Source organism: Heteronotia binoei, chromosome 4 (assembly GCF_032191835.1).
Source record: "Heteronotia binoei isolate CCM8104 ecotype False Entrance Well chromosome 4, APGP_CSIRO_Hbin_v1, whole genome shotgun sequence".
NCBI lineage: Eukaryota > Metazoa > Chordata > Lepidosauria > Squamata > Gekkonidae > Heteronotia > Heteronotia binoei.
In genome coordinates, this window is record NC_083226.1 from 141,491,921 (window position 1) to 141,519,394 (window position 27,474).

General features: G+C 40.5%; 2 protein-coding genes across 5 annotated transcripts in view; both read right to left on the reverse strand.

Annotated features, from left to right (window-relative positions):
- TRAPPC13 (trafficking protein particle complex subunit 13) overlaps window positions 1–27,474 on the reverse strand; it is a 31,777-nt gene continuing 4,303 nt past the window's right edge. The window contains exons 2-13 of one of the 4 annotated variants that reach the window (XM_060235905.1): window positions 20,554–20,622; window positions 18,282–18,381; window positions 15,487–15,571; window positions 14,027–14,154; window positions 13,749–13,821; window positions 10,967–11,011; window positions 8,251–8,268; window positions 4,917–5,050; window positions 2,699–2,897; window positions 2,103–2,203; window positions 477–627; window positions 1–112 (exon numbers count right to left, since the gene is read on the reverse strand). In XM_060235905.1, the coding sequence (XP_060091888.1) occupies window positions 8–112; window positions 477–627; window positions 2,103–2,203; window positions 2,699–2,897; window positions 4,917–5,050; window positions 8,251–8,268; window positions 10,967–11,011; window positions 13,749–13,821; window positions 14,027–14,154; window positions 15,487–15,571; window positions 18,282–18,381; window positions 20,554–20,622 (1,208 nt within the window). In that variant the 3' untranslated portion in view covers window positions 1–7. The remainder of the gene's footprint in view (window positions 113–476; window positions 628–2,102; window positions 2,204–2,698; window positions 2,898–4,916; window positions 5,051–8,250; window positions 8,269–10,966; window positions 11,012–13,748; window positions 13,822–14,026; window positions 14,155–15,486; window positions 15,572–18,281; window positions 18,382–20,553; window positions 20,623–27,474) is intronic. The other 3 variants (XM_060235906.1, XM_060235907.1, XM_060235908.1) reach the window with 3 other exon arrangements.
- SHLD3 (shieldin complex subunit 3) lies at window positions 25,576–26,946 on the reverse strand. The gene has a single exon (XM_060235909.1). It carries the CDS (start codon window positions 26,840–26,842, stop codon window positions 26,102–26,104), a length of 741 nt encoding a protein of 246 aa, XP_060091892.1. The 5' UTR covers window positions 26,843–26,946; the 3' UTR covers window positions 25,576–26,101.

Here is a 27,474-nt window from a genome sequence, read left to right on the forward strand (position 1 = left end):
TTTTCTTTCAGTTCTCTTTTATTTTTGAAGAAACCACGCAGACTTGTGCAATATCATCATACTCATATGTTCTCTTCAAAAAGGTGTCTGTTAGTCTCAAGCCAGAAATGCTCTGAAACAGGAAGAAAAGGATTGAAACAGATTTTACACTAGCAGGAGAAACTAGGCTGAGTGAGGATAAGTGGCATACTTCATCAATTCACACATCATGCCAATCTACAGTTTGCTGCTACATGAGCAAGCCTCTGGGTCTGCTCCCCTTTCCTTCCTCACATAGGTTGCCAGTACATCCAGAACTGCATTCCATGGCTTATCACTGGCCTTTTAAACCAGATTTGAAAACGCGCAAACCATAGATCATTGAAGAGAGAAATGGGAGCATGTAAACTTGAACCCAATGGCCATACTGTTAGTTTAGTCATTACGATAACAATGGGCTTTAGTTTTCTTTTTAATGCTATTAAGGGAAATCTTACTTGTAGGCCTTGTACTGATGATAGCAGAGTAAGTGTCAGATGGAGGGATGAAATGGGGTGCAGTTTGCCTAGCTGTCTTCCCGAGACGCCACACCAGTGAATGGAATTAGTATTGCACATTTCCAAAACCAGGTCCATGGTCCTTTCACTGCTAGAAAAAAGAGAGAGAAAGAATTAATATGCAACTGGGCCTTTGAAAATCTTCTGACTTTTCCTCTAAGGAACTCAGTGTAATATACAGAGGTGTTTATCCCAAGGCACCTAAGCTAGCTTTATGGCCAACATGACATTTGAACCCAGAGACTCCTAGTCAGGTACTAATGCAGCATTAGACACGCTGGCTTGCAGTGGACATCTAAAAGTGCAGTACTCAACAAACTTGCCTCTACTGATGAGTACTGTTAAGCTATTTGATTGGCAATTGTAAAAAAACCCTAGGAACTGTGATTTATGTATGAAGATTCTGCCTCCGGAGTCCAGGCCCTTTCCCTCAGGATGAGCTGAGTGGGTGGAAGTGGTTTTCCCTAAAATTCCATGAGAACATGTTTTCTTCCCAATCCCGCTTCTACCTTGGGATTGCAATTTTAGGTATTATTTCCCATTGCCCTCACAAACAGAGTTCGTTCACAACATACAACTACTGTCAGTTAGGGATGGGCATGAACCAAACAATGAAGAAAAATCTGGTCTACCGTCATGAATTTGCTTGAACATGGAGGTTCATGGATAGAGCAGAAAGCAGCTGTTTTTTGGGCTTTCTGAAAAACCCATTTAAAGGGACGCTGGTGCCTTTCAATAGGGTTTACAGGACCACAAAATGGCTTGGTTCACGAAGGAACCTCCCAGGTCAGTTCAGTTCATGGTTTGGTTTGTGATTCAGATATGAACCATGAACTGCATTTTTCCAGTTCGTGCCCATCTCTGCTGTCAGCATTCACTGGAACACACAGTAAATGAAAGGACTTTACCAAGCATTACTCTCTTACCTAGAACCTGGTCTTTTCATTTATAGCATTATTACTCCCCTAATCTGGCAGCAGATCACTTATTTTCTTGGGATTTGGTGAGATTATAGAACTTGCCTCACAACAAAAAGATGAACAAGACATTCTTGTCCCTTCACACAGAAATTTCACAATCCAGGACTGGACATATATATACTCAATACAGGTGAGCATCCATATCACATTGTTCAGCGCTGTTGATACAGTTACACATTTGTATCCAGGTATGCAATAATTTTTTATTCAAGATGGATACAGCCTGTGAGTCTACTCAGGATTAGTACATGTTTCCTTAAGGTAGGCCCTCTTCCACAGTTTTGATCTCTTCTCAGATCACTGCAGTTTAGCAGGTAAGGAGAAGGGCTGTATAACATCAGAAAATACTGAACAACATCTCCACTAGTTTGTTCTAAAATTTATTTCAATCCATGCTTAAAATATTCCTGCAGTAGGTGGAAGTGAAAAGCACAAGGCTGGACGTAGTAGTATTTTAGTCTTTGTTTGGGGAAAAGTTTAATTTGGAAGTTCTCTGTTAAACTACATTGTTCCTTGGATAGAAGTACTAAGCAGACTTTTAAAAAAGCTAAAGGCAAAATGAGAGGGGGAAAACTCACTTCATTACCTGCAATTTGTTATTTTACATGTAATATCAAAAGGTTCTTCCACATTTACTGTGTCTGGTATGGTCTCCAATGAAAGCCTCACATCGCCATAACCTGGGGCCTAAGAAAGTATTAGAAGTTTATTAGAAGTATGAATAATAGATGTGAAATCCTCACTGGACTTATCAATACAAGCATTCCCAAGATTATTTTACACTCAGAAAAACTAAGCTTTTAATACTAAGAAGAAATAATTCAGAAACAATGTTGTTATATGCAAGACCAATTAAAGTGAGAATGATTAGAGTAATGGTACAAGTGGCTCACACCTCCCATTTATTTCAGAGGAAACCTGTGCATCAGATATGGTTAATGGATTACATTCCAAAGCAACAAGTAAACACGAACACAGTATTTTTAACAAGCTGGTTATGCAGAACCAGAAAACAAGGAAAATTTAAGACCAGTTTTGCTGGCTTCTGAAGTATAATATATGCATTCTGAATTCACTGTTAATGAAGTTAGCAGGCAACTTCTACATTCCCCCCGTCCATTCACTGAATGAAATTCAGTTTCAGCACCCAGTTCCTATGATAGAATATTCCAAATCACTCACCATTCGTTGGAGCTGGCTAGTTTGCAACCTTCCTCTTTCTCCCAAGTTTGTCTTCCATACGATGTCTAACTTTCCAACTACTGTTACGCCTTTAATGACTCCTGCCTTCTCTGCAAATTCTGGCTTTGGTTTTAGGCAGTATAAATACTGACGTGTGTCCATAGGTTGTAAATATGTCCTTGTCCCAAACGTGGACATACTGGAAGAAAAGAAACATTTCCCTTAGTAAATAATAGATGTATTTTGGTAGGGATTTTACTGGGGAATAAAGTCAACCCTTCTGCAGAAATGACAAATTAACAAGGTCAACAAAGGAGAAACAGAAGGAAAAGCAAAAATAGTATCCTCTGTTAGGGTTTGTAGAATCTTTCGGGCTCAAGTACCGTGTTCTACTGGAGAAAGTTTTCCTTCCAGACGTTTCGTTCTCAGCTGCGGAGAACATCCTCAGTGGCGTTGCAGCCGGAGCAGGCGCTCTGACCTTCTTGGCTGCTCCAGTAGAACACGGCACTTGAGCCCGAAAGATTCTACAAACCCTAATGATGTTACCAGCCGTGAAAACCTGAAATCTTTCATAGTATCCTCTGTGTTTAGGCTTCTGGACCATTTCTGCAGGGGCAGAAAGGTAACAATTGAACTTAGAAAACTTGTTTTGCTAAAAAAAAAGTATCAACTGATTACATTTGATGTCAAATAATGGTGGGGGATAAAGAACTTTTTAAAATGAAATAAAGATATGTGAAGAAGTTTAAAACAAACAAAATCAGAAGCAACCCCTGCTGTTACAGCAATGGCTCTTTAGGATCAAGCACACACTATTAATTCTACAGCAGGAGGATATGAAGGTGAATTACTACATCACAAGCACAAATAAGAGGTTGAACCCTTAAGAAAATGCAATCCGGTGACTATAGGGATTTGCCTGTTTCAAGAAACTGGCCTCCCATCATACTGTTTGTACGTGTTTGTTTGTACCCTGGACTTTAATTCTGTAAAAAGTAACACTCTTGGTCTGTAAGTGTTTTTTTTTATGTGAATCCAGGACATTGTAAGTAGTAACAGCTCTGTACAGCATTCACCTGTTAACTGTGTTCACCTGGGAGCTGACAAGTTGACTACTTGACAGCTGTCCATCTAACTTTGACAGTTCAAGATCTAGATCACCTTAGATCAATTGTTTAATTAGCTGGGCACAGTGATAACTTGTTTAAATAAGGAAATTACAACCAGCTTTGTATAATGAAAGCCCAGTCAACACCATTCAAGGACCATTCAGAATCATCATCCATTCATGCAGAAGCAAGGAGAAGAAAGATCCAGAAGCTCCGGGAGAAGCTTGACAGTCTGCCAGAGGACAACACTGGGAAGCTGCGGATCTGAATGCTTTGAAGATTTTTCTTTAATTCCTCTAGAAGATCCACTAAGCTGACTGAAGACAGTGCTGCTGAGTTACTGCTATCTTTATTGCAGCCAGGAGCTGGCTGAAAACAAGTGTTGGTGAGAGAAGTTTAGAGAGGTTTGTTATTTTGTGTGTTCCTTTGTAACCTGTACACTCTTTTCCCTCTTATATGGTGCTTTTACTTTTTATTCTGTTTTGTAAATAAACCTTATCTTTATTTTAAATTGGAATGAATGCTGGTTCCATGAGCAGGCATAGTATTAATGAGAATAATTTTGCTACCCACGGTAAAGGAATCGTATCTTGTTAATTGGCATTATTGTTATCTAAAACTCAGCCAAATATTTGAGCAGGTATGCACCTGATGTTTTGACAGCCTGCCTGTAGATCTTTCCACCCGTTTTAAGTGGAGAAGATAGGTAAACATTGCATGTTAAGCTAATTTTTCTATTACAGCCAATGGAGGAGCTTGTTTATATAGAGGCACTGAGCATTGCCTGAGTACATTTGCAGTTGCACATGCCTTCTCACCAATTTATGAAGAGCAAATAACACGCAAACGCTCATATGGTGCAAGCATGTTGTGGCATATGCCAGCAAATTATTCAGAACACTATCAGTTTTCTATATCCGCTAGAACATGTATACGGGAATATATTAGAAACTTGCTCAATCATTCAAAACCAGCTAATCCAGAGGCTGTGTGACACTGAATCATACCCTGAATCCATAATGCGGAGACCATAATAATAGCTTCCCCAGCAGTTTCCACTGTCTACAAGATAAAACAGAACAGCACCAGCATGGTTTAAATGCCCTTACCTTTCCCCACTTTGGCTGACAGCATTTAATTCTGCAACATTGTACATAATAGAAGGTTCCAATGAAACCTTCTCCATAAACATGGGAGAGGTTGTGATATTCTGAATCTGAGCTTCCAGAAAGACTTCATCAGTCTGAAAAACCAGAGAAAACTCTTAAGTGAGAATAGCCTTGGTAGAAAAAAGCAGCAACATCATACAGGCTGTAAAACATTAATCACAAACGCAGTTAGTTCATGCCTGCAAATCAAAGAAACAGTCATTAAGTGTGAGGGGGAAAATGTCTTCATCCCAACAGACAGCAATAGAAGCAACAATGTTAGTCGATTGGTATAGTGCTGAACAATGGATGTGGGATAACTTCATTATTATTCTCCTGTTTTCTTTTAGAAGGGGTATCTATGTAGTCTTAACAGGACTTGCCTCAAGAATTCCAAGAATGGCTGGGATCAGCTCAGTTTTACCCAAGGAAACTGAAATACATATTGGAGACAGGTGAAATGACTGTGATGCACAATACAGACATGCCATGCTTAAATGATGCATCAGGCTGCATACAATGTTACAGGAACATCAATAAGGACTTTATTGACATGTCAACTGTTACAAGAGTTTAGATGCATGCCAGGAGCACCATTTGGAATTTGGCTAGGCATTACCACAGTATACTCAAAATTCACTAGTCTTTCTCTCATTAATACAGCATAGAGCACAACAGATCTTAATGTTCTGCTTCAACAATGTTATCGGCCAAAATCATACTATCCCATGCAAGGAACACTTCATTTCCCCTCATTCCTTCCTATTTTGTAGCCCCTTCCAACCCTTGGAAATATTATTCCCAGGGTGTCAAGAACGCACAAAGGAATAGGGTTGGTTGAGGCTGGAAAGGCCAAGGAGGTTGGAATCACCTCACTTTCCTCTATCACAAGCACAATTCAGTCGAGAAGAGAGCTTTATTTCATCCATTTCTTTCTCCTCACTTCAGTCCACTCCAGGGCCAATAGGTGGGGCACAGGTGTGGTGCCCCTATAGAATCTGTAGCATCCCCACCCAATCTTCCCTAATCTTCCCTTTCAGTGGAAGGGGTGCTGCAGATTCTATAGGGGGCACTGGCTACGGCCCTGGTCCACTGGCCCTCATAGCTGTTCCGAGTCAACATGGATCCTGCAGCCCCAGCACTGATCATTCTGGGGGTCAGAAAAAGCTGCAGGAAAGGACAGGGACCTGGGAAAACTCCACATTCCTTCTGCTCATGGATGGTAGGGTACTGTCCATTATTTCTAACTTCAAAAGCTAGTATCAAAATGAGTGACTCCCACTATGACTACTAAAAAACTGTTGTTGGAAGATGAATGGTTATTTCTTCATTGAGAAAAGGTAGAAGATAACTTTGTAGAATTAGGACAACATTTTATGCATATACCCTGTATATAATGGTTTCTTAAAACAAAAATGTGATGTTAGGGAGACCATAAATATGGAATTTGTCTAGCATGCCCCTACCTAGAACTAATAACAGCAATTAATCTGGATTTTGCATTGGGGGGGAAATATTAACCATCACATGATGGCTAAGTCAACTTCATCCCCCCCAGTAAATTATATATTACATGATGATTCATATATCAGAATGCAGATGCCTATGTGCTCCTGCAAATGCCAGTGGAATGATCATGGCCCTTGATTAGGAAACATCTCCATGCAGCTTTCATGGCACAAATGCATTCTGATCACTCTGATTAAAGTCTCTGCAGGATTTCTGTCCTACAAAGTTGAACAAGATGTTCAAAGCTATTTCACCACCTGCTGACTTTCAAAAAGATGACCACATGGGGGAACTCAAGGGAACCACCTGCTCTAAAGCTCTAACAACATGTCTAAGGACAAGCCCACAGAGCTCTAATGTAAAAGGAAGCTCCGTCAGTACACAGAAATATTTTGTTGTCTACAGGTGAATACAAGACTACTACCCTACTTACTTTCCACAGGAATTAAATCACACCAAAAGGAGCTGGAGTTTCACGTTGAGTAGTGATAACCAAGTGTAGAATAATTCAAGCCTATCACATTCCATGTTGTGGGGAAGATCATCAAGGATAACGGAGACAGACATACACATGCCAGACACCAATGAGAAATAAATTCCAGTTATCTTAAGAGAACCCGCAATTGACATATTTTCCCAGCACCGGGGATTGCAAATTTTGAATGATTCCAATGGAATATCCCATAAATCCATTGCTTATGTCTGTTTCCAAATTTCTCATCAGTATGTTTTAAAATAGCAATTGGCAACAAATAAGAAGAGCTAAGTTGAATAAAACAAAACCAGCAGGCATGATGAATAAGCAAAGCAGATTGTAACACCATAAAAATGTATTAGTTTCAGTAATTTGATTAGACCAGAATGCTTCCTAACAAATTTGCTCAGTCATTACACCATATGCACTAAAATTTGGACTGAAATCACGTTGCAGTTATTATCATTGGAATGTATTATTGCCACATGCATTCAGGAATTTGAAAGCAGAGTTCTAGTAAGCATGAAAAGAAAGATGTAATACATCTTGTGCTCTCTCCTCCTATCCAATGTCTTCTAAATTTATCATGACACAAGTCACAATTTGACAAGAAACAAACTCAAGTGGAAGGCTGTGTGTACTCCCCCAACTCTGTACCCAGGCAATCCAAAATGCACAATCAGCATTATGTAAATTTCTTCTGTAATGTTTTGTTTTTCGCAAATTTATTCAGGGTTTGTCAGTGATTGGGCGAGACAAGGAGATCTGAAGAGCCCCAAAGTCCCTAAAAATCTTATCCAGTAATCTGTCTGGCTTCTCTGGTATTTACAGGATTACCCACACTTCTTTCAGCTTTACCTCAGAAAGGACTAGGAACTTGCTTTAAAAATTAAAGCTGATATTCTCAGGAAACTGAATTCTGTGCTCCTGTGCAGTATTATGATCTTTTATCAAATCTTAGCACACATAGGTGTGCTACCATGTGGTGCAGCATTCCCTTGGGAACAACATTTGGACCTGTATGTTGAAATGGAAACAAGGAATTTATTTGGTGTTCACTTAATAAACTATGAAACTATTACTAAGGTCTGAATTAACTTTGCTAAACAATGGATACCAAAGAGAGAGCCAATGTATTTGAATAGTTGTTTTAACCTTCCCTCTCAAAGAAAACACACACACACACACACGTTATGCATGGATACAGTGAAACATTGGTTTTCTATTATGTTTTCAAAAATAATGTTAGTAACAGGCAGAGTCACAAACAGAAGACAAGCATACATATTTATAAATAATAAATAAAATTACCACAGAACTGAGGTCACTCTAATGGGAAAATAAAAAAAGAAAACATTAGAGAAATTAGGGTTAAATATTAAAGAAAAAGGAGGACAACTAATTTCAAATAAAATGCATTTCTTTTGCATTTTTTTGCATATTCTAAACGAGACAGCATTAGTAATAGGAATGGGAAAAAAGTAAAAGGACTACTAATAAGAAATCTTATTTGTAAATAAGACTTGTGTCAGCAAATGGTACAGGGATGAAATAAAGTACATATAACACTTATTACACCATGTACACATGGGTAAACTACGACATGCTTGCAAGAGAAGCCCTGTATCAGGTTGAAGACTTCCAAATGGAGGAATTTTTAATAAAAAAGTCCCTCTCTCTAAATTTTGCCCATATTATCTCAGGGGGAAAGTCTCAATTAGAAGAAGGAAATATGTTCAGCACGAACTCACATTAAAAAAAAAAACTGAAAACAAATCACATGAATGTAGTAAGCACTATTAGAAGACCACAATTGCTACATGCATTTTCCAACTGTTTCAACATGTCCAGTATGCTAATTCATGCCTTAAAATGAGATAGGCTTGATTCATGAGACAAAATGCATGTGGGACTCTCATCTCCTCATTACTGAACCATGTGCCTATTCCATATTGTCCAGAGGCAGATTATTACACAAGTGGTAATTAGCACAAATAGTGCAATGTCCCTCTCCATGAGGGAAACTAGCACAAGGAAGGAGAGGACAAGGTCAGCAGATGTCCCCATTATTTAAGCTTACATAATTTTTTTTAATGCGTGGAAGCATTTGAAAAAAATCATCCATCATCTGCAGTATGAAGCAGAATTCTGCTGCATCTGTAGCAGACCAGGCCTAAAGCAAGACCTTCAGGAAAAAAACCATTGAGATGAAAATCTTTTAAATGCAGAACTGCAGAAGTTGCTGTGAAGTTCTCTAAACACTTCTACAATCACACTCTCAGGCAACTTTCCCCAGGCCTAAGAAATACAACCTAGGAAATGTTTCTCAATGACCGGTTCCAGAGCAGCAACAATGGATCACTGAATTTCATCAAAGAAATTGCCACTGCATCCTTCCAGGCAATGCCAGCAGCCAAAAATTAAACCCTCAACCCAACTCTTTGGTGCCTACTAGACCCTGGATGAAGGACGCTACATGCTATTGTAGAATACTTTGTGAAACATAACATAATCGTGAGTTCAGTGACAGAGAAAGTTATCACAAGTCCTTCTTTGTTTTTGGATACCACAGATCGAATTCAGCAGAAAAGCTTTCTGGAAGGAGCAAGAGCCTGAAGAACCTCATCAGCAAAATGTACCAAGCACAAAGCACTGCAGAGATGAAGGGGAAGCAAAGCAGACCTGCCTCCTTCCCCCTTTAGTAGTTTGCATCAGCAAAGGAAGGAAGGAGATGGCGATTTCCCCATTTCCCCTTTATTGATGCAGCACTCTAAACCACAATGAATTTGGTGCATGAGGCTCTCCTGACCCTCACAAAGGATTTTGAGAGCAAGCAGCAGGCTGCTTGGTGAAAAGCGGTGTGTGTGTGTGGGGGGGGGATCCCAACTGCCAAGTTCTTCTGCAGGCTTTTCTGCTGGATCCAACCCCATAGCTGTAATTGAAGAAATCACACTAACCATTCTGTATAAGGAGAGATTAGCTCAACTGCTGTTGCCTACCACTTTTGTCATTCACACCAGACACTAGTTTAATGCAAGTGTCAAATTTATTTAAAGTAATATAATTCCATACTTGACGGATAAAGCTCTCTCATCCTTTTTGGATAAATCTGGATTTAATATTTTGATAATAAATACCATTAAAGCAGACAGGGATTATTTTTAAGAATGGAGTAAATCTAAGTATATACAGACACCTGTCCAAGATGGCCATGGCAAAGACAAATGGATAGGTGTAAAGTGGAACAAGCAGCAAGGGATAGACATCACTCACCTGTTTTCTTCACCTCCCTACCAAGATTATTTTTTGTCAAAGCTACAGCAGCTAAGCAGCCTTTTTGTAAAACCGGTATATAACAACTACATCCCACATTATTTTACATATTCTTGGAGGTCTGAGACTCAGCATGCCAAAAAAGAGTGAATTACCACTAGATTCTTGCTCTTTCCCCAGGATTGTTTTTTTAAATCACCTAGGTTTAAATTTTTCCCATTTCTCTTCTCAGTTTTCTAATTCTGTCAGCAATACATACTCCAGCTAATAAAAGCACAGTTCCAAGGTCAGTTAACACCTGTCAAATAGTTCCAACAGGCAGAGAAGCTACAATAATTAGGCTGTATGGAAGACATTTTAAAAATATTTTGCTAGGCACCTAAGGGTGTGCTTATCTATATGAACAGATTCTGAAACAGGCCTTTCTCTCTCTTGTGGGACCAGAAAAGAGGGACAGGAAATTACAAAGCCTGATAGGAAGCCACCATTTTCCAACCCCAAATAATCCACAAAGCAGCTGAGTCAAGCCATTAGTCTATCAAGGTCAGTACTGGCTACTCAGACAGGCAGCTGCTCAACAGGGTCACAGGTTCACATAATCTACTACCTGATCCTTTTAAGTGGAGATACCAGGGACTGAACCTGGGACCTTTTTCATACAGAGCAACCATTCTACTACTGTGTTTTTATTAAGAAGCCACATATCTAATGAACTATTGCATACAAAATCCTAAGCACAACATTCAGCACTTACCTCAGCATTGTAGAATTTAGTTTTCACATCTAAGGGTTTGAGAACCTGTTTGAAAAAAGAATAAATGCTAAAGGGAGATTTCTCAGAACTCTCCATCAACGTCAAGTACCACTTCTGTACTCTTAAGTCATGAAATGGAAGTCAGCTGAACTGACTTGCATTCACAGGATGCAAAAAGTTCACTCGGGCTCAAGGGCCCAACTTCACTAAGTCTGCTCCTTCCAGTGACTTCATTCGTGTAAACATTTTGCTTTCACAGCATTTCGCAGCAAGATGGCATTTCACAGCAAGGTGGCAAATGCTTCTGCCACAAAATGGGTATTTTCACTTTAGAGGGAGATTCCTGGATGCACAGGCCATTGGACTCCTTATAATAATGGCACATTTTGGAGTTTTAGCTCTATGCCTGCATGGGTTGTGTCAAAAAATACAAACAATAACCATGGGCCTTTCACAAAGCTGCCTTCCTCTGGTTTCCACTATTAGAAGTAACACAATCAGTACCAGAGCAGCTGAATGCAATTCCCTATCAATCGCTGGGGGAGCTCTCCAACTGGAAGCAAAACAAGGTCTACACCTGCATAAAGGAGCAACTGAGCTCAGCCTTAAAGCAGTACATCAGTTAAGCATAGTACTATAAGTAACGAACAGATTAAGATAAAAGGTTTTCATTGGTATATGATTTTGGCCTGGAAACCAACCAGTCAATGGAGCAAGACAGTGTGTGAATGGACTTGCCTTTGATTTACTCTAATGCTCTAACTGCATGCCATGGTGCAAGTATGCTGAAGATTATCTATGACATCTCATTTTGAGCACTTCCACTAAGGAGCTCAGGGCAGCCTTTCTTTGAGGCAGATTGGGGTGAATTACTGGCCCAAGGTGACCTTCGTGGTTGAGTGAACATTGGAAACTGGATCTCCCAGATCTTGAGCAACACTGGCTCTCAAGTAGAGACTAGATGTCTTCTGAAATGCAGTCAAAAACTTCTGCATAATTTCTGTTCACTTCAATGATATATTCTCACCTGTACATAAGTTTAGGTTGCTTAACCTATTACAAAATATGTACCTCTACACTTCCCAAGTTCACTTAGCACATGCTCATACAGGACTGCAGTTTCCTTTTTTCATTGGCTGAACTACTGTGCCTTTAACGACTTCAAGACAGGCAGAAATTTGACTTATGCAGTATCTCCCCCACCCCATTCACTTCAAGCTTATGCCAAGAAAGTTCACTTGTTTATTTCTTGTCTACTGTCTTAAAGACATACTAGAAGAAAAAATGGCACTCTTACTTTCTCATGACCCTTGTGATACAACATTCCCTCACTCTTCAGATGGCTTTTTATCACTGATAAAGATTTGTATCAAGCAGGCCTTAGATTCAGTGGGAGCTCACAGGAGCACAGCTCTTGAACCTTTCTGAGAGTTCCACCTCCTTGTCCATTGAATAGTATGTGCAGCTGCATAACAATCCCTGCATGAGCTCCACCACCTATTTTTCCACAAAACGATCCCTGGTATCAAGTAGTATATTATCAAAGTTTTATTAGATTTATTTAAAAGTTTTAAACTATTAAATCTGATCTTTTTAACAGAGGCGCAGGTCTAGACCCAGATAATGATACTATCAGCTAAAAGCTGTATTGCTCCTGACTACCTTGGTGGCTGAAGCTTCCCCAGTGCTATGCTTGAACCTACAGCCTCTTCTGGTTTGTCTAGCTAGTCTACACCCAGCAAATCCTCAGCTGAGAAACAGGCCAGGCAGAAGATGCAGCTAGAAGCACAGAACTAGGGAAATCAGAAGCTGCTGAGATTGTCAGCTGCAAGGCAGCAATGAAAGTCCCATTCAAGTCAGGATCTGCACAACCCCCATTCCTGCCATACGTAAACACAGCGTGGTGGATCATATCATGCAGCTCAGGTAAGGACAGAGCCTTTTTCAGCCATTAAGAGCTTTCTTCTAGCAAATGGCTCCACCCTTAGCTGACCCAGGTTGATCCTGTATCTTGAAAAAAGGTCTCATTAACTTCAGATTATGATACACAACCCCTAGCATACATTCTATTCACAAATCACTTACTTACTCTGGAGGTGTCTCAAGTAACTTAGGAGAAAAAACTCTTCTATAAATTGTTTCACAAGTATATCAAGTGTGTCTCTGAACTGGACTGCTATTATTTAAATATTCAGGGCAAAATAAATTGAAGTAAGGTCCCTTGGAATTCATAGAACTTTGTCCTCTCTCAAAAAGGAAAGGAGTTTAACAATTCCCCTTGTAATCTGAGCACTATTCTCAGAGTTTCAAAATGCCAAGAACTATCTGACAGGATTCCATCATATGTGGGAAGGTGATGGGTAATTTGGCTGCCATGTTATGTTGCAATCACTTTATGAGCTTAAGTTAAGTAGAACCAACTCTTGTGATTGCATACCTGTGAAAGAAAAAAAAAAGTATGGTCTTACACTTAGGATAATATTCTCACTGTGTGTCCACACCAAAAGCCAATTTAAGTATGTCCAGAATATATACTACAAGACAGCCAAGCTGTATTTTGCTTCCAGAGCATTTGCTTTGCATAATTTACTGCATCCGATGCTCCATTTTACCATTGAAGAAAACTAGTTCAGGCAAAACTAATACAGAAAAAAGAACTCAAAGATATAGCCTGGCCAAAATTATGGGCAAAATTGTAAGTTTTGAAGCAAGATCAGGAGGACGAGGAGGGGAAGAGTATTAATTACTTGCAGTACTGCCTGAATTGTTGCCATGTCAATACCTGAAATTTGAAGAACTTTCTGAAGTACATCTTCTCACCTGTCTGTGTGGTGTAACTTACGGCACACACTAATCTGAAAAAGACAAACATTCAATGGGTCTTAGCTATTTCTCAGTCTTGCATATATTCATGGGAAGTGGGACAGAAGAGCAAACACAAAATCTGCAATGAATATCTTTTAGATTGGAAAATCTAAATGCAATAATTCATATATCTACACCGGGGGGGGAGGGGGGAAGTAACATTTATAACTCAGGAGAAAGTATTGGCTGTCTTACATGTGTGTCCCTATTTCTTTTACTTCATGGTGAATGACGTCATCAATGCAACAATCCGGTTTGAGTTCTGCCACTGCTGCAGTGGAGGCTGAAAGATTCAAACGCTGCGAACTTGTCTGTAAGTCAGCCTTGGCATTGAGAACATAGGCAGAGAATAAGAAAAGAATGGATGAGTTTTAGAAGTAGACTGCTGAAAGACAAAGAAGTGCCTGTTGTTCCTAATGGCTTGACATGTGAACGAATGGATGAAAATGAATACCTGTTAGCATAATTGCATAAAATGTTTATGCATTTATGCAAATGTTCACAGAGTGTTACGGTGTATGAATTCTGTGGCAGTTATGCTTGTTATTATTCAAAAGGTTGTGCATACAGAATACTAACATATCTGGGTTTAGCTTCACTTTTTCTATGCAATACTTTAACATCATTAAACAGTAATTCTGCAAACCGAAAACACTCTCACGTGGAAAGATATTGGCCTCCAGCTGCCAAAGCCACACACTTTTGCTTCCCAGTTTTATAGCACTTCAATAGGCAAATTCACAAACTAGTTAAAACCTAGGAGTATTTTAAATGGAATTAAAAATCAAAGTGTTTTAAGAATTTTCATTTCACCATCACAACATATACTCAGCAATTAACATTCACATTTGGCTAATGAAACAAGAAACACCCTGAGACAGTGGTTTGTCCAAGGACATCTTGCTCTGCCACAACTGTAATACGCAGGGCCTTTTTTGCAGAAAAAGCCCAGCAAGAACTCATTTGCATATTAGGCCACACCCCCTGACATCACTATTGTTTCACACAGGGCTTTTTTTGTTAAAAAAGCCCAGCAGGAATTCATTTGCATATTAGGTCACACCCCCTGCCATCAAGCCAGCCGGAACTGTGTTCCTGTGCGTTACTGCTCAGAAAAGGCCCTGGTAATATGACGTCCGTGTTTTTGTGCTTGAAGTTTGATACTATAACATCTAACTAGAAGAGCTGCCCTACATTACTTCTTATAAAAATGAGACACAGATAGCAAATTCAAATGTTCATAATTAAACATTACTCATTTTGGAGGCCACTAATTCATATTGTCACCATAATTTGGAAGTTATTTGACAGCATTTAACACACACAGACACAAGAATTGTATTCAAAAGAGAAGCAGACTACAAACCACTACAGCACAATTGTTAATGTTTTTGTTAATGGATTTTGTTGAGTAAAGAAAGAGTTGTCTTTATGCTTCTTTATCATCTTATCCAAGGCGTTCCTTAAACTGGGCACAATCTGTCAAGAAGTTCACAGGCATCAATGAAATGAATGCAATCTTGTGACATTCTCTCACACAATGCCACTTCCACAGCAGAATTTTTGTTACCTTCACCAGAAACACAAGTGACTAGAAAAAAACTAACTGTATTTTATTAATAAATTAGCTTAAAGATTAATAAACTCAAGCATACCTTTACCAAAATGTCTTTTACCACTTGGTGACTGTCATTATGTACGCTAATGTAGCTGGAAAATGTCTCTCCTAAGAATATATTTCTGTTCAAAGGGAAGGGGGAGAGGGTGAAGAAAAAAACCCACTTAAATATATAGCTCAAGCCTATTGTACATACATACATTATGCATACATACTATTACATTGCTCAAGTATATTACTGCCATTCTTAACAGCTGCACATATTTCAGGGACCAGACTCAGAATCTACTGTTAAGAGCAGCCATGTTGAATCAGGCCACTGACCCTGCCAGTCCAACACTCTGTGTCACACATAGAGTTGCCAAGTCTAATTCAAGAAATATCTGGGGACTTTGGGGGTGGAGCCAGGAGACTTTGGGGGGTGGAGCCAGGAACAAGGTTGTGACAAGCATAATTGAACTCCAAGGGAGTTCTGGCCATCACATTTAAAGGGACAGCACACCTTTTTAAAAGTCTTCCTTCCATAGGAAATAATGGATAGAGGCACCTTCTTTTGGGGCTCATAGAATTGGACGCCCTGGTCCAATCGTTTTGAAATTTGGAGGGTACTTTGGGGAGAGGCACTAGATACTATACTGAAAATTTGGTGCCTCTACCTCAAAGAACAGCTCCCCCAGACCCCCCCCCCAACCCTCCAGATCAATTCCCCATTATACCCTATGAGAATCGATCTCCACATAGGGAATAATGAAGTGCTCAGCAGACATTTCCCTCCCCCACCCCGTTTCTGGCGACTCTAAAGTGACGGATTAGTCTCTCTACTCACGTGTTGCTGCCAACTTCTTCAAAGTAACACAGACACACCATCCGAAGAGGAAGCCTTTTAATCAGAGACTGAAGCCTCCAAAGGCACATGGTCCTCTGGGGGCGGGGCTTCCCCCTGCCGGCCAGCTGACTGGGGGCGGGAAGCAGCCTGGGAAAGTGGAAGAATCCCCACTGGGACCTGGGGATTGGCAAGCCTAGTCACACAGTGGCCAAAATTCAGATGTCACCAGGAGGTCCACCAGCAAGGCCAGAACTCCATAAGTACTCCCACTGTTGTCCCCCAAGCACCAAGAATACAGAGCATCACTGCCCTAGATATAGTGCTCCATCTATACATTGTGGCTAATAGCTTAAGAGGGGACTGCTCCATATATTTGTCCAGTCCCCTCTTGAAACTGTCAATACTTGTAGCTGCCACCACTTCCTGAGGCAATGAATTCCACATGTTAGTTACTCTTTGGGTGAAGAAATACTTCCTTTTAAAAATGACAAGCTTAGGTAAAGGCAAAGGTAGTCCCCTGTGCAAGCACCAGTCGTTTCCGACTCTGGGGTGATGTCGCATCACAACCTTTTCACAGCAGACTTTACAGGGTGGTTTGCCATTGCCTTGAGAAAGGGAGAAAAATATTTTTTCAACCATCTCTATCCCACGCATAATTTTGTAACCATCTATTCATGTCAACACTCAATCATCAATTCCTGAAGCTAAAAACCACTCACCTCTTTAATTTTTCTTCATGGGGTATGTGTTCCATCCCCTTAATCATTTTAGTTGCCCTTTTCCAAGGATATAATATCTTTTTTGAGTTATGGTGAGAATGAGAACTCTATACAGTATTACAAATCAGGCCACACCACAGATTTATACAGGGGCGTTATGATACCGGCTGATGTCCCCTTAATAATAATCCCCAGTAGAGCATTTGCCTTTTTTTAAAATTGAAGTCACATACTGAGTTGACATCTTCAGTGAGTTCTCTACCATGACTCCAAGATCTTTCTTCCTGGTCAGTTACCACCAGTTTGGACCCCAACAGTGTATTTATAGTTAGGATTTTTTGCTCCAATGTGTATTACTTTGCACTTGCCCACATTGAATCTCATTTGCCATATTGATAACTACTTACCCGATCTTGACAGATCCTTCTAAAGCTCCTCACAGTACTCCCTGGTTCTCACTGCCCAGAACAACTTAGTGTCTTCCTCAAAGAGCATAACTAACATCTAACATGCAATCTCTCTGCTAGCCATAGCTGAGAGCTGACCGGAATCAAGTGAAAATGAATCCACCAAAGACGGAGTCAATTAAAGCGTGAAGTGCATGTGAAAGTGACACTGATGAAGTATGATTCCATCACTATAGAACTGGAGAACACCAAGGATTATTGCAATGTCTGCATGTATACTTCTAGGGCTTGTAGTTGTCCAATATACTTTATTTTCACCAGCTCTACCTCTCAAGAAGGTAGGGATCTTTTCAGCCAGATCGCATGTTGACCATGCAAAGCTGCCTCATACTGACTCAGAGCACTGGTCTATCAAGGTCAGTATTGTCCACTCAGCACTTCTCCAGGATCTCAGGCCGAGGTCATTCACATCAAAGGATCCTATCTGATCCTTTCAACTGGAGATTCTGGGCACTAAACCTGAGAGCTTTGGCATACCAAGAAGGTGATCTATCAATGAGCCACGCCCCTACCCTAAAACTATAGATTTGCCACTGATGGAAAGTTAGTAGCCTTTATGTCTGGCTTCTTAATCTCAAAACTGACTACTGAAATAGTGCCAGCAAGGAGCTTGTTGCTACAAAAAAAGCAAAGAAATAACATGCCTTATGCAATGGCTACAGACAAGGAAGTTAAAATAGGTCAAGGTTGAGGTCCTACTTATGTTTGCTGGTAAGAACATCTTGTTGAAATAGATAAGATTTATGATTGTTTTGCACCAGATTGCTCAAGTTCAAAAAAAGAATGGGTCTCAAACTATACATTTATATGCAATTCTTACCCAAAGTTCTGAGGCAAAGTTAACATTTCTCCAAGCATTAGTATTTCTGCCCCTTTTACAGTAGAAGGATCATCTTTCATTAACTGGTTGAACAGGTCTCCTGCAATAATACAAAAATGAATCAGATATGTCATTGTCAACCTTTTTAGATCCAGGACCTAATACTCCAATCTGCTTCTGAGACCCTGTTTTAATGGTTTGATTTTTCTTTTTCTTGGTAGAGTAACCAGATGCAAAGGAGGCTCCTGCACTCTTTATAGATGTGTAGAATTGGCAGGTGCAGTTTTCCTTACTCCTGTATATCAAGCTGCCACAAGTCCCTCCTTGCATAATTTTTAGTAATAAAGAGGGCCGATTCTTCTTTGTATTTGGTCTCCTCCGATCTCTCTCCTAAAACAAGAAACCTTGAACAAACCAGTGAGTGGGAATGCTATAGAAGCGGCTCACTGACAACCAATTTAGTATAGTTGCTAGATTTGGTAAGCAGATTTGAGTTCAAATCCTCACTTTGCCATGAAGCCCACTTAGCTGACCTTAGCCCATCACTGCCCCGTGGCCTAATTAACCATTTTTTTGCCCCATGTGTAGGGGAAAATACAAAATCTATAAGTGAGCTGGTGTGCTGGCAAACAAAATAGGTGTGGAGGAGGAGGGTTGTACTTGATCTGACATGCTTGGAGGAGGCAAGGTCCCAAATGGTGCTACAACACATCAGGGATTCATGGTGGTCTCAGTTGTTGGCTAGGCAGTCAGGGAGGTAATGATGTGCATAAGCTATACTTGCCATCTTCTTCCTCACCAGTGACCCCAGCAGTGCTACCACCAGTTACTTGGGCAAGCAAAATGGTCTGGTCTGAAGCTGCAATCCAATATACAATTACTAGAAAGTAGGCCCCTCGGAATGTAGTAAATCTTCCAAGTTCTGCACCAAGATGTCTCCTCAAGTAACATTTATATTTGCACAGAAACACATTTTGCTAATAGTTACTACTACATTTACTGCTAATATGAAAATTCTACTTCATAAATTTACTCCACAAAATTATTGATAACTCAGTCCTATGTATAGTTACTCGGAAGTAAGTCCCATCCAGTTTAATGGGGCTTATTCCCAAGTATGTATGAATCAGGGGTTAGACTGCAAACCTACACACACACATGCAGGTAATGAAGAGGTAGTACCATGAGCTGGTGGGAGGGTTGCCACGTCCTGCATGGGAAATATCTGGAGATTTGGGGGCAGAATCTGGGGTGGTGGTAGAGTTTGAGGAGGAGATTGAGCTCATCAGGGATGTGATACCATAGAGACTACCCTCCAAAGCAGTCGTTTTCTCCAGGAAAACTGATCTTTGTTGTCTGGAGATCAGTTGTAATTCTGAGATAACTTCAGCTCCCACCTGGAGGTTGGCTGGCAACCCTAGTGTGAGGCCATACAGCCCGTTCTCCAAAATGGTCACTTCCTTCAGGGGAACTGTCATCCAGAGATCAGTTGTAATTCCAGGAGATCTCCAGTACCCACCTGGAGGTTGGCAACCTTAGCTGGTAAGCAGACTACACCACTGCCAACTGTAGATAGCTCATGTTTGAAATGTTCCCATATGTTAAAAACTCCTTGCATAAAAGACAAGCACAGAAAACAAAGAAGAGGGATACAATCATTCTAGCTGTCATGGTAATTCTCTATTTGAATTAAATTTTAATGTAGAAGAAGATATAAACCTGAAATCTGAAATGGTGCCATTCCTTCTACAATCATATGGCTCTGTCTGTGTCTTCAATCTGCTCTTACTGCCCTCCTGTATGCCTGATCCAAGCCCCAGCCACAATAACTGGATCTGAATTGGGAGAATGCATGTAGAAAGCCATCTTCTGTTATATGACTGCAGTCCTGAAGAGCTTTGTGCTCCAATATATGGTAGTCTGATGGTGAACTTCAAATCTCTCTACAAAACCTACACAACTGATGAAGCAGGACACAATTACTTAGATTCTAGAGCCTCAGACTGCAATCCTAAACAGAGTCAACTGAAACTAAGGGGCTTAGGAGGGTACACAATTGAATACCTATGTGGCTAGCTGTGCCTTGTCCTAATTAATAATACTCCTATACTTTGAAATTAACCAGATTATTTTAAACTAGTATTTGCCAGCACCCCTTTTCAGAGTCAGAATTCAAGCTATTTCAGATAAACACCTGTATTTATTTTTGTAATCTCTAGAATGCAAATCTGTAGGTGTTTTATGTATTACTTGACACTCCATCTTCATTTACCTGGCAAGTCTCTGTCTTCACAGGTCACGGGGATATTGGTGAACAAGGTAGGCTTGGTTAATCTCATCACTGTGAATTCAAAAAGCAAATTCAAAATGACCATCTACACAGTTTTTGTAAGGTGCTCAACACATATCACAAAACCTATTCAGACTACTTCCTGGCATTCTGCGCAAGTTGAAATTGGGAGGAGACACCTGGCTTACGTGTTCCCTCCCTGCTCCCATCGAGATAAGCAGAAGCTAACAAGTGAAATAGAGGATCTTGTGTTGAATACAAGCTCTCTTTGACCCTACAAGATAATTTTCACTGCCAGATACAGAGAGAAATGGTAAACATGACTCAAGTAAAATATGCCCAACACATGTTGCTTGTTGGAGACTCTGCTTTGCCATCTCATAGCATATGTACTGCAATGACTCATATGTTCCTGTATTATGAAGTAAGAATCACGTCAATGGGAAGATAGGAGTGAAAAGGAGTTCTAACATCCCCCTCCCTCTCCCTTGTGGAGATGGGAAAAAGTTAGACTTGCCAAAGGATAAATTTGATTCAATGTCAGGATGTCAAACAAACATCATCACTGGGGGGATTTTACCTGAAATCATAAAAATGACAAGACTTAACTTTTAAAATTGTACACATCTGGTTCTTTTGAAAACAGAAAATGATCTTAATTTTCAGAGGCATCAGAACGGTAGCTACTATAATAAAATTGATCAAAGCACAGACAGCCGTTGTTTGAGCTCCTTCAACTTACACTGTTGTCTTTGTGTTTATGCTGAGCACAAAGAAGATATTGAGCAAGCAAATGCAGCAGGGGTCAAAGCAAAAAAAGAAAGACGAAAAAAGAAAGACAAACGTCCCCCTGGCCTCAATAATGTTAAAAAAACCTCAAGGTATGAGGTCTCCATTCAGGTTTCCAGTAGCTCTCAAAATCAACATGATAGTCAGCAACACTATAGATCCAAGTCAGTTCTACCTTCTATAGACCATATTTAGCCTAAACATTCTGCAGGGAGTTCCTCTGCTTCAAGACCCATTCAATTACTACTAGCCACATTATTGTGGATCCAGACACAATGAAAACAGGTGGAGCACTGCACAGCAGAAACCATCTAGAACCTGCTAGAGCTACCCATTTCCACCAGCATTCAGCTCTATTCCAAGGACATGAAAGAGGCCAGATAATCCACTTAAAGTAAACCTGATGCCAACCACAAAACAGTTATCCATGCTGACGAAGTGGCTCAGATGGAATTTAATTCGAAAGTTCAAAATCTGCATTAGCTGTTATGAAGCCCATTTAATTCCATTGGGAGTCTTGTTCACGTGCACCCTTCCCCGTCCAGATGGCAGGGAGGCGAATAAAGGCCGGCTCAAATATTCGCTACCGCTTTGGAAGTGGTAGCTTTTTGAGCCAGTCAATGGAGCGTGGAGGACAGGGTGAAGACAGGAGGACGACGCCCAGCAGATGTTGCCGTTTGCAGGAATTTGTTGGGCTGACTTCAGAGGCGTCTGAGTCAGCCCATAGTGCCAATCCGTAATCAGTCAGACAAACCCAAATATATATTAATGTTAGCACTCATTGGTTTTAAAGATGCTTTCTTTGTATTTCTTCCATGGGATCCAGGGACCTGGGCAAAGGAAGCTCTGGCTCTTTCCTTCCTTCCTCAAGGGACCAGGAGAGGGAGATGCCTCAGCAAATACAAGGAAGAGAGGCTTGGCTCAATAGCGATTAAGACAGCCTGGCAAAGCAACCTCTGCCTCCCCCCCTTCCTCCCTGAGCCTCAGCCAATGGAGAAAACAGAGGTTTTGCTCTGTAGTTCCTGTGCAATTGAGAAAGCCTTGCAAAGCAAGACAGAGAGAGAAGGAAACAGATGACAGCCAATTGCTCAGGGGCCTGATAGGAGCCCTTCAGGGGTCTGATTCAGCCCCTGAACTGCATGTTCGACACCGTTGTAGACCTTAGTCCACAGCCTACCTAAAAATATTTACCTGGAAATAAACCTTACCTTAAAAGATGCTATCCTACTCAGTTTTGTAGTAGGAGCCAAAGAGAAATGGATGACAACCACACACTCCTATAGAGCTTTACCAAAGTCAGGTTCTGCACTGAGAATAAGCTATATGTGAAGCAGGTTTATTAAAAAGGTAAAGGTAGTCCCATGTGCAAGCACTAGTCGTTTCCAACTCTGGGGTGACGTCACATCATGACGTTTTCACGGCAGACTTTTTAATGGGGTGGTTTGCTTTTGCCTTCCCCAGTCATCTACATTTCCCTCCCAGCAAGCTGGATACTCATTTTACCGACCTCGGAAGGATGGAAGGCAGAGTCAACCTTGAGCCGGCTACCTGAACTCAGCTTCCACCGGGATCGAACTCAGGTCATGAGCAGAGCTCAGACTGCAGTACTGCAGTTTTACCACACTGTGCCATGGGGCTCCTAAGATTTATTATAGGCAATTGTAAAGAATATGTGACAAAATAAGTTGTTCAGATTTAACCCCTATGCATTACTACCCCAGTCTTCAACACTGGAAACCCAGTGTTGTAAATGGATAAGAGTGTGGGATCAGGGATTTTGTGCTGGATTGGTTCAAATCATTCCTCACTGACCAAACTCAAAAAATTGCCATTGGAGATCAGTTATCATCATTGTGGGACTTACCCTGTGAGGTTGCACAGGGTGCAATCCTGTGGTTAAATGGCTGAGTGAATAAACTGAAACGGAAAGCCAAAGGAAATGCTGGCTGGGAAGGCAGAAGTCTTGAAGGATATTATGTTTCCCCATTTTTGATGGGGTGCAGCTGACTCAGTTAACAGCCTTGTATTATACTGGATCCAAAATTGCTGATGGTGAAACAAATTAATGTAGCTGCAAAAAGCACCTTCTTCCAATTCAGCCTAAACTAGAAGTCAGCTCCTTACCTCAATATGGATGGATCACTGGATCCATGCCATAGTAACATCAAGACTATTATTTGAACTGAAAAATTCAACTGAACTGTTATTTATTTATTCTAGACCACCATAATACATTCTCCCCTCAAAGTCAATTAAGAGACTCCAGTTGGTACAGAATGCTGCAGCTTGCTCAGTATTGGAAGCCAGATGGCAGATTCATATTACCCCCATTCTGCAGTAATTCCACTGGTTGCCCATAGTTCAGAAAGGAGCTTGGGGTAAAGGTTCATGGATTATAGACAAGGGGTGTCAAAACTTGTGGCCCAGGGGTCAAATCAGGCTCCCGGAAGGCTCCTATCAAGCCCGCGAGCAAGTCTGCTTCCTTCTCCCTCCCTCCCTTCAGTTATCAAAGGCTGTTAAATAAAATATTGCTAGAGTGCTAATCTTTGAAACATGTATTATTTAAAGGTGTTTTTTTTAATCTTTAATCGTGTTTGTGTCCTTTATATAGGTCATGTCTCTGCTACCTGGCATTACATTTTATGACATATATGGAACTGGCCTGACAAGGTCCCATTTATGTCAGATCCAGCCCTCATAACAAATGAGTTTGACATCCCTGCTGTAGACTATACCACTGTGAATAGTTTGTATTGTCTACCATTATAACTAGGTTCCTATTATGTAATTTGTTTGTTTAACATGTCATGTTTAAGGCTTAGGCTGTGCTTCACCTCTAGCTGGTTTCCAGATTTCTAAAGTCAAGTCCTATTGCATTATCTACTGGATGTCCCACTCTCTCAAGTGTATTGATTTATTCTGTGTGATCTGCCTTGAGTCCCAGTGAAGAAGGCAAACTATAAATAAATATAAAGAAAATTATAAAAATAAAGTGGTTAAACCGTGGGACTAGGATCTGCAACTCTCATGTTCAGATCCCCACTCTGCAGCCGAAACTTGCTGGATGATCTTGGCCTATTTACACATTCTTATTCTCACCTACTTCACAGGGTCGTTGTGAAGACAAAACACAAGATATGAGAACAATATAAACTGCTTTGGGTCCACATAGGAAAGATGAGGTTCAAATAAAATACATTAATTTCAACAGATTTTTTATTTCCAAATCATTGTACTTAGAATTAGAGAGTGTTAGAATTATAAGAATGCCCCCCCCCCAAAAAAAATCATGACTGTCAAGTGGATACGAAAGCCAGTAGGACAATAGGAAACAACTTCATGGTCATCAGCTATGAATATGAACAAGCTTTGGCAGTTGTCAGACCCGTTGTTTAAATGGAGCAAAATACCAGAACCTGAATATGATTGTGCTTAACTGCTTAACTATTTTCCATCTGTCACAGAAATGTGAGCATCATGCTTTCTGGGGGGGATGTGATGGAGCTCTCTGAACTCTCCTCAGCTGTGAATGAGTGGATTGAAAATCTAGATATTAGTATTTAGGGGGATTGCCCAGTCAGTCTACATATCTGTTGTATCAACTTGGTTACATATTTTATATTATCGTTGTTTATTTAATTTATACCCTGCCCTATCCCACAAGTGGCCTCAGGGCAGCTTACAATATAAAATCCATAAAACAGTAAAAACAAAAAAAAAAAGGATGACAATAATAGATAACAAAAAACCCATGCTTCCTGTCAGGTGGATATGGGTACCCCAGAAGACTCCAGAGTCCAAATAATATCTACAGCAGCAGGGCACTGAGAAAGGGGCCATCAACAGGGAAGGCCAGAATGGTTGAATGTCTGCTACCTCAGCCAAAAGCCTGGCAAACAGCTCCATTTTACAGGCCTTATAGTAAGTCCTGTAGGGCCCTGACCTCAGGTGGGAGTATGTTCCACCAGGCTGGGGCAATGGATAAAAAAGGGTAGACTGATGTTCCTCAGGCCAAGGAACACCAGGAGGAGGTTTTGGTTAGAAGAGCTTAAAGCTCTATGGGGTTCACATACTTCCTGTATGGAACTCTTCCATATGATAAATAAATAAATAAATAGCTATGGTGAGAATCAAGCACAGAGAGAAATCACACAAGCTTGCCTTGTTAATAATTTTATGGTGATGAATCTTTTGCAATCAAAATAAATTATCACTCTAGCACAAATGACATAACATCTTTATTATTCAGTAATTTTAACCAAAAACTTCAAACAGGAATGAGGTAACAAGAGTCATGTAGAAGGTCAATTCTTATATATAGAACAAGAAGCATCATTCTAACAATGGACATTTCCTGAAACGGTCAGCCTTTTAGACCCCTCACAAGAACAATCCTGTCTCCCAGAGATGACGCCTTTGAGAGGATGTCCTGTTTTTGTCATTCATTTTACACTGAATTCATAAGCTAAAAAAGCCACCCCTCTAGCCAGTGGGTACACAGGTGGCATGACTTCTGTTTGTTTGGAAGAATCACTGGACAGACACTAGCTCTCTTTGCATCAGCACAGGAGGCTATAGGGAGTACTCCAAACATTCAGTGAGACAAAATATCCTATTATTAGTCACACAATGAGGGAAATGCCTAGGTCAAACTAATTATAGAATTGTTTGTTCGCCAAGTCATTTAAAAATACTTGAATTAAAATATTACAAAGTGAACAGCACAGCCTTTAATCCAGAGTTATAAGCTGTATATGACTCCATGTCTGTGAACAAACAAGTTCATAATGCCCCCAAGGTTTAATTTTTTCCTAAGGTTACTGCCAACGTATTCACAGTATAATATGTCACAGAAAACCCAAATCTGGTTTTCATGTCTCTGGATCGTAGCATTACAAGATGGTAGTTCATTGTGTTTGATCATCTGGTTGAGTTTTACCCAAATGTCTTCCAAAGTTTGATTATTAAAAGTGGATGGTTCAATTATCCATCTTGCTCTGTAGAATGCATGTAGCTTTAAGTTGTCTAAAATGCTCTGCAGTTCTCTAGACAGAGGAAGAATCTTGTCTTTAAGGTCAGACCTGGGAACAGACACACTCCAAGATCTTCTTAGTTTCATGCTGCCATTTTCTGACTGCTTCCCCAAACTGCTTGAATTAATTTTTCCATACTCTGCCTGTATACGCTGTCCAGCTTGTATATCAGAATTAAATTCCAGAAGAACTGCTGTACAGTCATAAATCAGAGAGCCACAAACTGTTTCTGGGACTGCAAGGTGATGTTTCACCTGCTCTGCTTCTTCAGCTGAAATGACAGGAGGTCTTCTTTTAGGTTTAAAGGGAAGTTTGCATGAGTGACTTGGAAACCAGGGTCTGAAGCTTGGCAGTTTCCGAACAGGAAATTCTTTCAGTGCCTCTTCTGTGATTTTTTGCAATACTGTGGGGTCTTTTTGCCATGGTCGATAGTGCAGAACCACTTCCATGCTTGAACCATAGGAATCCACATGTTATTCTTGAAATGTTTCTTGGCCTCCACACTAAAAAGATGACTTAAAAAGCCTCTTCTGAGCTGCACAGCTTGAAAACAGGACCTAGAGCAGAAGTATTGTAAGTAATAAGACAAGCAGTTTTACCACCCTACTAACCATCAGGATACTGACTCAACAGCTGCTCCATGTATTGGATACCCAGTGATAGCCGCACAGTTGGGAAAAACGCAAATCCAACACTAGCATTGCAAACAGTATAGCATACAGATTATCTCAGCTTAGAAATGGGAAGGCTAAAAAATTCCCTGAAAGAATGCTCTCAAGCACAAAAATGATTGTCTATTCCACCAATTGTTGATAAAAAGGAGAAGAGGGTGGTACATTCCAAAGACAAACACCTTTATCATAATCTTGGTTCTTGGTAACTCTAGCTGCTTTGCTCTGCACAGCTTTCTCCACAGATGCCTCTCTGGACAGCTGCATCAGAAGTTTCTAGGTTGAAAAAAGCTAATGGAAGGATTAGCACACACACACACACAGCAAGGAGGATGTAATTGCAATTTCCAGTCGCTGCCCCCATTCACTGCAGCCTCTGTGCAATGCCTTTGTTTACTAGGGTCCCCCAA

Bases quoted from the DNA above. Each gene is read 5' to 3' on its own strand.
- SHLD3 (XM_060235909.1), bottom strand. From the start codon at position 26,842: ATGGAAGTGGTTCTGCACTATCGACCATGGCAAAAAGACCCCACAGTA.